General features: G+C 47.7%; 1 protein-coding gene across 2 annotated transcripts in view; it reads right to left on the bottom strand.

Annotated features, from left to right (window-relative positions):
- The window catches only part of LOC109874614 (kinesin-1 heavy chain), a 49,316-nt gene that overhangs the window by 15,909 nt on the left and 21,400 nt on the right, over window positions 1–12,007 (bottom strand). For both annotated transcript variants that reach the window (XM_031809914.1, XM_031809913.1), the window contains exons 8-11: window positions 5,339–5,443; window positions 4,894–5,039; window positions 4,521–4,669; window positions 2,146–2,333 (exon numbers count right to left, since the gene is read on the bottom strand). In XM_031809914.1, coding sequence (XP_031665774.1) covers window positions 2,146–2,333; window positions 4,521–4,669; window positions 4,894–5,039; window positions 5,339–5,443 — 588 coding nt within the window. The remainder of the gene's footprint in view (window positions 1–2,145; window positions 2,334–4,520; window positions 4,670–4,893; window positions 5,040–5,338; window positions 5,444–12,007) is intronic.

The following is a 12,007-nucleotide window of genomic DNA, read 5'->3' as shown; positions in this document are numbered from 1 at the left end:
AGAGAGAGAGGACAGCAGAGAGAGAGAGGACAACAGGGAGAGAGAGGACAGCAGAGAGACAGAGAGGACAGCAGAGAGAGAGAGGACAACAGGGAGAGAGAGAGAGGACAACAGGGAGAGAGAGAGAGGACAACAGGGAGAGAGAGGACAGCAGGGAGAGAGAGGACAACAGGGAGAGAGAGGACAACAGGGAGAGAGAGGACAGCAGAGAGAGAGAAGACAGCAGAGAGAGAGAGGACAGCAGAGAGAGAGAGGACAGCAGGGAGAGAGAGGACAGCAGGGAGAGAGAGAGAGAGGACAACAGGGAGAGAGAGAGGACAACAGGGAGAGAGAGGACAGCAGGGAGAGAGAGGACAGCAGGGAGAGAGAGGACAACAGGGAGAGAGAGGACAGCAGAGAGAGAGAGGACAGCAGAGAGAGAGAGGACAACAGGGAGAGAGAGGACAGCAGAGAGACAGAGAGGACAGCAGAGAGAGAGAGGACAGCAGGGAGAGAGAGGACAGCAGGGAGAGAGAGAGAGAGGACAACAGGGAGAGAGAGAGGACAACAGGGAGAGAGAGGACAGCAGGGAGAGAGAGGACAACAGGGAGAGAGAGGACAACAGGGAGAGAGAGGACAGCAGGGAGAGAGAGGACAGCAGGGAGAGAGAGGACAGCAGAGAGAGAGAGGACAGCAGAGAGAGAGAGGACAGCAGAGAGAGAGAGGACAACAGGGAGAGAGAGGACAACAGGGAGACAGAGAGGACAGCAGAGAGAGAGAGAGGACAGCAGAGAGAGAGAGGACAGCAGGGAGAGAGAGAGGACAGGCTTAGCATCATCATCATTCAAACACACAGACAAACACACGCTCCAACATGGGGCGTCTCCCATGGACAGTAAACTACACTACATGACCAAAAGTATGTGGACACCTGCTCGTTGAACATATCATTCCAAAATCTTGGGCATTAATATGAAGTTGGTTCCCCCTTTTCTGCTATAACAGCCTCCACTCTTCTAGGAAGACTTTCCACTAGATGTTGGAACATTGCTCTGGGACTTGCTTAGGCCTTGCTCGCATTCGGCGTTCCAATTAATCCCAAAGGTGTTCGATGGGGTTGAGGTCAGGGCTCTGTGCAGGCCAGTCAAGTTCTTCCACACCGAACTGGACAGTCAATTTCTGTATGTACCTCGCTTTGTGCACGGAGGCATTGTCATGCTGAAACAGGAAAGGGCCTTCCCCAAACTGTTGCCACAAAGTTGGAGGTCCTATATCCCCCGTTGGACTGCCAGATGGTGAAGCGTGATTCATCACTCCAGAGAACACGTTTCCACTGCTCCAGAGTCCAATGGCAGTGAGCTTTACACCCCTCCAGCTGAAGCTTGGCATTGCTCATGGTTACCCTAGGCTTGTGTGCGGCTGCTCAGCCCCAACGAACAGTTCTTGTGCCGACGTTGCTTCCAGAGGCAGTTTGGAACTCGGTAGTGAGTGTTGCAACTGAGGACAGCACTCGGCGGTCACGTTCTGTGAGCTTGTGTGGACTACCACTTACAGTTGACTGAATGTTTGTCTGTGGAGATTGCATGGCTGTGTGCTCGATTTTATACACCTGTCAGCAACGGGTGTGGCTGAAATGGATGAATCCACCAATTTGAAGGGGAGTACAAATAGTGTATTTTGATGGATTGCTGTTCAACAACACACATGCATCATGTCCAGTTGGCTCGTCCTAATATTTATATATTTTGTTAATTCCATTATTTTACTTTTAGGTTTGTGTGTATTGTTGTGAATTGTTAGATATTACTGCACTGTAGGAGCTACGAACACAAGCATTTCACTACACCCGCAATAACATCTGCTAAACATGTGTATGAGACCCGTGTGAGTGTCTTACTCAGCTCTTTCCCTTCAACTCATTATATGAGTCCTATTGTTTAAAGGTAGTACACAATATAGGGAATAGGGTGCAATTTATGACGTAGACATTGGCTGATGCTACTTCCTACTGGATGCTCTGTGGCCGGCCTCTCTCACCTGGTGCTTGCAGAGCGTCCAGGTGCTTGCAGAGCTTGGTCAGCTCCCACTCACACTTGTCCTTCTAAACACGCACAAACACCTACGCACACACCCACACACATGCGCTCTGTGGCCGGCCTCTCTCACCTTATCATCCAGCTGCTTGTAAAGCTTGGCCAGCTCCCCCTCACACTTGTCCTTCTCTGCATCGGTCAGACGGAGCTGGGGCATGTTGGGGGTAGAGGCAGGCTTGTCGTTGGGCACATTGTCCAGGGCCAGCACCTCAGCCTGGGCCTTCTCCTTGTCAAACTGCTCGTCCACCGGCACACTCTCACCTGCAGGGGGCAGCGTGACGGTCACACAGAGAGGTCAGACACACCCTGCAGGCCTATCCGACACACAGCTGTACATTTCAATGAAACATGGTGAAGCTACAAAATTGCCCTCCCTCGAAGCCTGTGTTTCAGACATAAGGAAGTGGATGGCTGCAAACGTTCTACTTTTAAACTCGGACAAAACAGAGATGCTTGTTCTAGGTCCCAAGAAACAAAGAGATCTTCTGTTGAATCTGACAATTAATCTTAATGGTTGTAGTCGTCTCAAATAAAACTGTGAAACACCTCGGCGTTACTCTGGACCCTGATCTCTCTTTTGACGAACATATCAAGACTGTTTAAATTACAGCTTTTTTCCATCTACGTAACATTGCAAAAATCAGAAACTTTCTGTCCAAAAATGATGCAGAAAAATTTATCCATGCTTTTGTTACATCTAGTTTAGACTACTGCAATGCTCTACTTTCCGGCTACCTGGATAAAGCACTAAATAAACTTCAGTTAGTGCTAAATACGGCTGCTAGAACCTGACTAGAACCAAAAAATTTGATCACATTACTCCCGTGCTAGCCTCCCTACACTGGCTTCCTGTCAAGGCAAGGGCTGATTTCAAGGTTTTACTGCTAACCTACAAAGCATTACATGGGCTTGCTCCTACCTATCTCTCTGATTTGGTCCTGCCGTACATACCTACACGTACGCTACGGTGACAAGACGCAGGCCTCCTCATTGTCCATAGAATTTCTAAGCAAACAGCTGGAGGCAGGGCTTTCTCCTATAGAGCTCCATTTTTATGGAATGGTCTGCCTACCCATGTCAGAGACGCAAACTCGGTCTCAACCTTTAAGTCTTTACTGAAGACTCATCTCTTCAGTGGGTCATATGATTGAGTGTAGTTTGGCCCAGGAGTGTGAAGGTGAACGGAAAGGCTCTGGAGCAACGAACCGCCCTTGTTGTCTCTGCATGGCCGGTTCCCCTCTTTCCACTGGGATTCTCTGCCTCTAACCCTATTACAGGGCCTGAGTCACTGGCTTACTGGGGCTCTTCCATGCCGTCCCTAGGAGGGGTGCGTCACTTGAGTGGGTTGAGTCACTGATGTGATCTTCCTGTCTGGGTTGGCGCCCCCCCTTGGGTTGTGCCGTGGCGGAGATCTTTGTGGGCTATACTCGGCCTTGTCTCAGGATGGTAAGTTGGTGGTTGAAGATATCCCTCTTGTGGTGTGGGGGCTGTGCTTTGGCACCTCTTGTGGTGTGTTTGGCCCTGTCCGGGGGTATCAGCGGATGGGGCCACAGTGTCTCCCGACCCCTCCTGTCTCAGCCTCCAGTATTTATCCTGCAGTAGTTTATGTGTCGGGGGGCTAGGGTCAGTTTGTTATATCTGGAGTACTTCTCCTGTCTTATCCGGTGTCCTGTGTGAATTTAAGTATGCTCTCTCTAATTCTCTCCTTCTCTCTTTCTTTCTCTCTCTCAGAGGACCTGAGCCCTAGGACCATGCCTCAGGACTACCTGGCATGATGACACCTTGCTGTCCCCAGTCCACCTGGCCGTGCTGTTGCTCCAGTTTCAACTGTTCTGCCTGTGATTATTATTATTTGACCATGCTGGTCATTTATGAACATTTGAACATCTTGGCCATGTCCTGTTATAATATCCACCCGGCACAGCCAGAAGAGGACTGGCCACCCCACATAGCCTGGTTCCTCTCTAGGTTTCTTCCTAGGTTTTGGCCTTTCAAGGGAGTTTTTCCTAGCCACCGTGCTTCTACACCTGCATTGCTTGCTGTTTGGGGTTTTAGGCTGGGTTTCTGTACAGCACTTTGAGATATCAGCTGATGTACAAAGGGCTATATAAATAAATTTGATTTGATATATCTTCTCATCGCCATAATGCTCTCATCTGAGCTGAGTGTCTGGCTTCAATCACCCCCCCCCCCCCCCCCAACAAATTAATTCATCACATAATTACTCAAATGTCCCTCTCTCAAGAAAATGACAAACACAAATGAGGGAGGTAGTAGTATCTGTACTTCTTCAATAAGAAGAATGTCTTATTTTCATATTCTATTGCACACCATTTCAAATGTTTTGCTCCGTTGTGCCTTAATGAACACGACCTTGCTGTTCTCCTACGTCTGTACAGTAAAGATGAGGACCTAGCCAGCTGATAACTTTGGGCCTCTCCTCCTCACCGTTCCTCCAGCGGTTGAGCTCATTCTCCAGCCAGGTGATGGTGTTCCTCAGGGCCTTGCCCTTCTCCTTCTCCCTCTCATACTTCTTCTTCCACTGTTCTGCCGTCAGCTCCACGTTCACACACACTGTGTTCTTAATGGTCTTCGCTCTGGAAACACCACAAACAGGACTAAACCGTTACACCCTATTTTAAATCAACAGCCCTGAATAGCTCACTAAACAGTGATTGTAGTGACTCATTGTGAATTGTTGATGTTTTTGGGGGAAAACGTGACTGTTGCCATGCATACTTGTGGGATTGTATTAACAGCGGACTACTACAAATATATTTTGGAGTGAACGATGCCTTTAGGAGCTAGTGAGTGAGCCCACCTCTGTCCAAACATGAGGGTGGACTTGGTCTCTGACTCGTTGTAGGCAGAGGGAGAGGCACAGATAACAATGGTGGTCCTACAGTTCCCCCCCAGAGAGTCCTGAAGGATTCTGGTCATTTTACTGTCTCTGTACGGGATATAACCCTGAAACATAACAAAACAACATTCACTAAGAGAAACAACAATAGAATTCCCATTGAAGTTGTTACATTCTGAGCAAAAAAGAAACGAAACAAACCAATCTATGATTGTAACAAAAGGAGTGGAATTATACAACTGTGAATCAGCTAGAACCAAAACCTGGCCTTTAGGAACATATATTTAAATCTCTAAAATAATGACGGATACTGTTGATGTGAGGTATTGGGCTTTCGTGGGTCAACTAATCTTTACACCAACCAAACCAACAGCCACAGTATCTGTGATAGTAGAGGGATACTCACAGAGCCTTCTGCCAGGGCTGAGATGACGTTGCCCAGAGAAGACAGAGACTTATTGATGTTCTTGGCCTCGTCCAGCACGGCTCCCTCCGCCCCAGTCTTACTGACCTGGGAAGACAGAGACAGACAGGGACCGTCTGGTAAGATACATCACATGTACAGTCAAACACTTGCTGTGCACCAGAGGCCTTAATAATCTATTGGGATGGGTCAAACGTGTGTTCTGAGTGACATAACCTAACAATGTTCATCAGTCTTGATCAACAGATTAGACAACTGGGAAAATAGACATTGTGGGATATGTACATTTACTCAGAGATAAATCTAGAGAGGGGGGGGGGTAAAAGAGTGCAGCAGAAGAGAAAGAGAGAGAGAGAGGGTGAAAGAGAGATAGAGAGCAGAAGAGAGAGAGAGAAGAGAACAGGGAGAGAAGAGGGAGAGAGCAGCAGAGAGAGAGAAAGCAGCAGAGAGAGAGAAAGCAGCAGAGAGAGAGAGAAGAGAACAGGGAGAGAAGAGGGAGAGAGCAGCAGAGAGAGAGAGAAGAGAACAGGGAGAGAAGAGGGAGAGAGCAGCAGAGAGAGAGAGCGACAGAGAGAGAGAAAGCAGGAGAGAGAGAAAGAGAGTCTGTGGCGACCTAAATGCCAGAACCGGACAAGAACCTGACACCCTCAGAACACAGGGGGACAAACACCTGCCTGTAGGTGACAGTATTCCCTCCCCCATATGCTCCCCTAGACACAATTCCGACAAAATAACCAACAAAAATGGGTCACAACTACTGCAGCTCTGTCGCACGCTGGGTATTTACATTGTCACTGGTAGGCTTCGAGAGGACTCCTATGGTAGGAACACCTATAGCTCATCTCTTGGCAGTAGTACTGATGACTACTTTATCACTGACCTCAACCCAGAGTCTCTCAGAGTTCACGGTCAGCGCACTGACACCCCTATCAGACCACAGCAAAATCACACTCTACTTCAACAGAGCTATGCTCAATCATGAGGCATCAAAGCCAAAGCAACTGAATAATATTAACAAATGCTATTGATGGAAGGAAATAGTGTGGAAACCTACCAAAAAGCTATTTTCTTAGGTCTGCTTGAAATGTTTAGATTTGATAGGGAAGCTGAGAGGTCAAATATACTGTGTAGGGTTTCCACTGCCAAGTTCACACCTTCACTATTACAGTGAAACATTTTATCCAGGAAATTGTCGAGAAGGGATTGAATTTGTTGTTGACAAACCTGCCGCCCCAATACAGAAATACACTACGGAAAAAGAAGGAACAGCATGTCAGAAATCAGCTCAATGTAATTGAAGAATCCATAGACTTTAACCACTTCAGGGAAAATTGGAAAACACTAAACAAACAACATGAAGAGTTATCTATCCAAAACGGAGATGTATGGCTAAACCACTTCTCCAATCTTTTTGGCCCTATAACAAAGAACAAAACATATACATGATCAAATACAGATCTTAGAATCAACTATTAAAGATCTCCAGAACTCACTGGATTCTCCAATTACACTGAATGAACGACAGGACAAAATACAGACCCTCCAACCCAAAAAGGCCTGTGGCATTGATGGTATCCTAAATTAAATGATAAAATATACAGACAACAAATTCTAACTCTTTAACATCATCCTCAGCTCTGGCATCTTCCCCAAAATGTGCAACCAAAGACTGATCACTTTAATCCACAAAAGTGGAGACAAATTTGACCCCAATAACTACTGGGGGATATGCGTCAACACCAACCTTGGGAAAATCCTCTGCATTATCATTAGCAGCAGACTTGTACATTTCCCCAGCAAAAACAATGTGCTGAGCAAATTGGCTTTTTACTAAATGACCGTACGACAGACCACGTATTCACCCTGCACACCCTAATTGACAAACAGACCACATATTCACCCTGCACACCCTAATTGACAAACAAACAGATCAAAACAAAGGCAAAGTTTTATCATGCTTTGTTGACTCAATTTGGCCTGAGGGTCTGCTGTACAAACTGGCCTGAGGGTCTGCTGTACAAACTGGCCTGAGGGTCTGCTGTACAAACTGGCCTGAGGGTCTGCTGTACAAACTGGCCTGAGGGTCTGCTGTACAAACTGGCCTGAGGGTCTGCTGTACAAACTGGCCTGAGGGTCTGCTATACAAACTGGCCTGAGGGTCTGCTGTACAAACTGGCCTGAGGGTCTGCTATACAAACTGGCCTGAGGGTCTGCTGTACAAACTGGCCTGAGGGTCTGCTATACAAACTGGCCTGAGGGTCTGCTGTACAAACTGGCCTGAGGGTCTGCTATACAAACTGGCCTGAGGGCCTGCTATACAATTTGGCCTGAGGGCCTGCTATACAAACTGGCCTGAGGGTCTGCTATACAAACTGGCCTGAGGGTCTGCTATACAAACTGGCCTGAGGGCCTGCTATACAAACTGGCCTGAGGGCCTGCCATACAAACTGGCCTGAGGGTCTGCTATACAAACTGGCCTGAGGGTCTGCTATACAAACTGGCCTGAGGGTCTGCTATACAAACTGGCCTGAGGGTCTGCTATACAAACTGGCCTGAGGGTCTGCTGTACAAACTGGCCTGAGGGTCTGCTGTACAAACTGGCCTGAGGGTCTGCTATACAAACTGGCCTGAGGGTCTGCTATACAAACTGGCCTGAGGGTCTGCTGTACAAACTGGCCTGAGGGTCTGCTGTACAAACTGGCCTGAGGGTCTGCTGTACAAACTGGCCTGAGGGTCTGCTGTACAAACTGGCCTGAGGGTCTGCTGTACAAACTGGCCTGAGGGTCTGCTATACAAACTGGCCTGAGGGTCTGCTGTACAAACTGGCCTGAGGGTCTGCTATACAAACTGGCCTGAGGGTCTGCTATACAAACTGGCCTGAGGGTCTGCTGTACAAACTGGCCTGAGGGTCTGCTGTACAAACTGGCCTGAGGGCCTGCTGTACAAACTGGCCTGAGGGTCTGCTATACAAACTGGCCTGAGGGTCTGCTGTACAAACTGGCCTGAGGGTCTGCTGTACAAACTGGCCTGAGGGTCTGCTGTACAAACTGGCCTGAGGGCCTGATATACAAACTGGCCTGAGGGCCTGCTGTACAAACTGGCCTGAGGGCCTGCTGTACAAACTGGCCTGAGGGCCTGATATACAAACTGGCATGAGGGTCTGCTATACAAACTGGCATGAGGGTCTGCTATACAAACTGGCATGAGGGCCTGCTGTACAAACTGGCATGAGGGTCTGCTGTACAAACTGGCATGAGGGTCTGCTGTACAAACTGGCATGAGGGTCTGCTGTACAAACTGGCATGAGGGTCTGCTGTACAAACTGGCATGAGGGTCTGCTGTACAAACTGGCCTGAGGGTCTGCTGTACAAACTGGCCTGAGGGTCTGCTGTACAAACTGGCCTGAGGGTCTGCTGTACAAACTGGCCTGAGGGTCTGCTATACAAACTGGCCTGAGGGTCTGCTGTACAAACTGGCCTGAGGGTCTGCTATACAAACTGGCCTGAGGGTCTGCTATACAAACTGGCCTGAGGGTCTGCTGTACAAACTGGCCTGAGGGTCTGCTGTACAAACTGGCCTGAGGGCCTGCTGTACAAACTGGCCTGAGGGTCTGCTATACAAACTGGCCTGAGGGTCTGCTGTACAAACTGGCCTGAGGGTCTGCTGTACAAACTGGCCTGAGGGTCTGCTGTACAAACTGGCCTGAGGGCCTGATATACAAACTGGCCTGAGGGCCTGCTGTACAAACTGGCCTGAGGGCCTGCTGTACAAACTGGCCTGAGGGCCTGATATACAAACTGGCATGAGGGTCTGCTATACAAACTGGCATGAGGGTCTGCTATACAAACTGGCATGAGGGCCTGCTATACAAACTGGCCGGAGGGCCTGCTATACAAACTGGCCTGAGGGCCTGCTATACAAACTGGCCTGAGGGCCTGCTATACAAACTGGCCTGAGGGCCTGCTGTACAAACTGGCCTGAGGGTCTGCTATAGAAACTGGCATGAGGGTCTGCTGTACAAACTGGCATGAGGGTCTGCTATACAAACTGGCATGAGGGTCTGCTAAACAAACTGGCATGAGGGTCTGCTGTACAAACTGGCATGAGGGTCTGCTGTACAAACTGGCATGAGGGTCTGCTGTACAAACTGGCATGAGGGTCTGCTATACAAACTGGCATGAGGGTCTGCTATACAAACTGGCATGAGGGTCTGCTATACAAACTGGCATGAGGGTCTGCTGTACAAACTGGCATGAGGGTCTGCTATACAAACTGGCATGAGGGTCTGCTATACAAACTGGCATGAGGGTCTGCTATACAAACTGGCATGAGGGTCTGCTATACAAACTGGCATGAGGGTCTGCTATACAAACTGGCATGAGGGTCTGCTATACAAACTGGCATGAGGGTCTGCTATACAAACTGGCATGAGGGTCTGCTATACAAACTGGCATGAGGGTCTGCTGTACAAACTGATGGAAAGTGGTGGAGGAAAAACACAACATTATAAAATACATGTACACAAACAACAAGTCTGCGGCACCTGGCTTCACCCTACTAAAATGATCTGGTGCTTCTGTCCCCAACCAAGGAGGGCGTACAGCAGCACCTAGATCTTCTGCACAGATTCTGTCAGACCTGGGCCCTGACGGACCTGGGCCCTGACGGACCTGGGCCCTGACAGTAAGTCTCAGTAAGACAAACATAACGATGTTCCAAAAAAGGTCCAGTTGCCAGGACCACAAATACGAATTCTATCTAGACACCGTTGCCCTAGAGCACACAAAAAAACTATACATACCTCTGCCTAAACATCAGAGCCACAGGTAACTTCCACAAAGCTGTGAACGATCTGAGAGACAAGGCAAGAACTATCCATCAAAAGGAACATAAAACTAAGAATTCACAAAATGGGACAAACACCAAATTGAGACACTGCATGCAGAATTCTGCAAAAATATCCTCAATGTACAATGTAAAACACCAAATAATGCAGAGCAGAATTAGCCCGATACCTGCTAATTATCCAAATACAGAAAAGAGCAGTTAAATTCTACAACCACCTAAAAGGAAGCGATTCCCAAACAAAGCCATCACCTACAGGGAGATGCACCTGGAGAAGAGTTCCCTAAGCAAGCTGGTCCTGGGGCTCTGTTCACAATCACAAACACACCACACAGATCCCCAGGACAGCAGCACAATTAGACCCAACCAAATCATGAGAAAACAAAAGGATAATTACTTGACACATTGGAAAGAATTTACAAAAAAACAGAGCAAACTAGAATGCTATTTGGCCCTAAACAGAGAGTACCTGACCACTGTGACTGAACCAAACTTAAGGAAAGCTTTGACTATGTACAGACTCAGTGAGCATAGCCTTGCTATTGAGAAAGGCCGCTGAAGGCAGACCTGGCTCTCAAGAGAAGACAGGCTATGTGCACACTGCCCACAAAATGAGGTGGAAACTGAGCTGCACTTCCTAACCTCCTGCCAAATGTATGACCATATTAGAGACACATACTTCCCTCAGATTACACAGACCCATAAAGAATTTGAAAACAAACCTGATTTTAATAAACCTCTATATCTACCATATCTGTTGCCACAAGAAAAGTGAAGAACAAACACCCTTATAAATACAACCTATATTTATGTTTATTTATTTTCCCCTTTGTACTTTAACTATTTGCACATCGCATTTGGTGTGGCAGGTAGCCTAGTGGTTAGAGCATTGGGCCAGTAACTGAAAGGTTGAAAGTTCAAATCCCCGAGCTGACAAGGTAAAAATCTGTCATTCTTCCCCTGAACAAGGCATTTAACCCACCGTTCCCCGGTAGGCCGTCATTGTAGATAAGAATTTTTTAACTTGCCTAGTTAAATAAAAGGTTCAATAAATAAATGACATCACTGTATATAAACATAATGACATTTGAAATGTGTTAATAATTTTGGAACTATTCACTCTTGCTTTGGCAATGTTAACATATGTTTCCCATGCCAATAAAGCCCCTTAAATTGAAATTGAATTGAGAGAGAGAGGAGTAGAGAGAGAACAGGAGAACGAGAGAAAGAGCAGGATAGAGAGAGAGAGAGAGAGAGAGAGAGAGAGAGAGAGCAGCAGAGAGAGAACAGGAGAACGAGAGAGAGAGCAGCAGAGAGAGAGAGAGAGAGAGAGAGAGAGAGAGAGAAGCAGACAGAGCAGCAGAGAGAGACCAGAAAAGACAGAGAGCATAAGAGAGAGAGCAGGAGAGAGAGCGAGAGACAGAGCAGGATAGAGAGAGAACGAGAGAGCATAAGAGAGAGAGCAGGAGAGAGAGCGAGAGAAAGAGCAGGATAGAGAGAGAACGAGAGAGCATAAGAGATAGAGCAGGAGAGAGAGCGAGAGACAGAGCAGGTTAGAGAGAGAACGAGAGAGCAGCGTAGCCTAGTGGTTAGAGCGTTGGACTAGTAACCGGAAGGTTGCGAGTTCAAACCCCCGAGCTGACAAGGTACAAATCTGTCGTTCTGCCCCTGAACAGGCAGTTAACCCACTGTTCCCAGGCCGTCATTGAAAATAAGAATGTGTTCTTAACTGACTTGCCTGGTTAAATAAAGGTAAAATTAAAAAAAATTAAAATAAGAGAGAGAGCAGGAGAGAGAGCGAGAGAA

Source organism: Oncorhynchus kisutch, linkage group LG30, assembly GCF_002021735.2.
Source record: "Oncorhynchus kisutch isolate 150728-3 linkage group LG30, Okis_V2, whole genome shotgun sequence".
NCBI lineage: Eukaryota > Metazoa > Chordata > Actinopteri > Salmoniformes > Salmonidae > Oncorhynchus > Oncorhynchus kisutch.
Note: the sequence above shows the minus strand (reverse complement) of the source record. Positions and strands in the feature narration are given on the sequence as shown.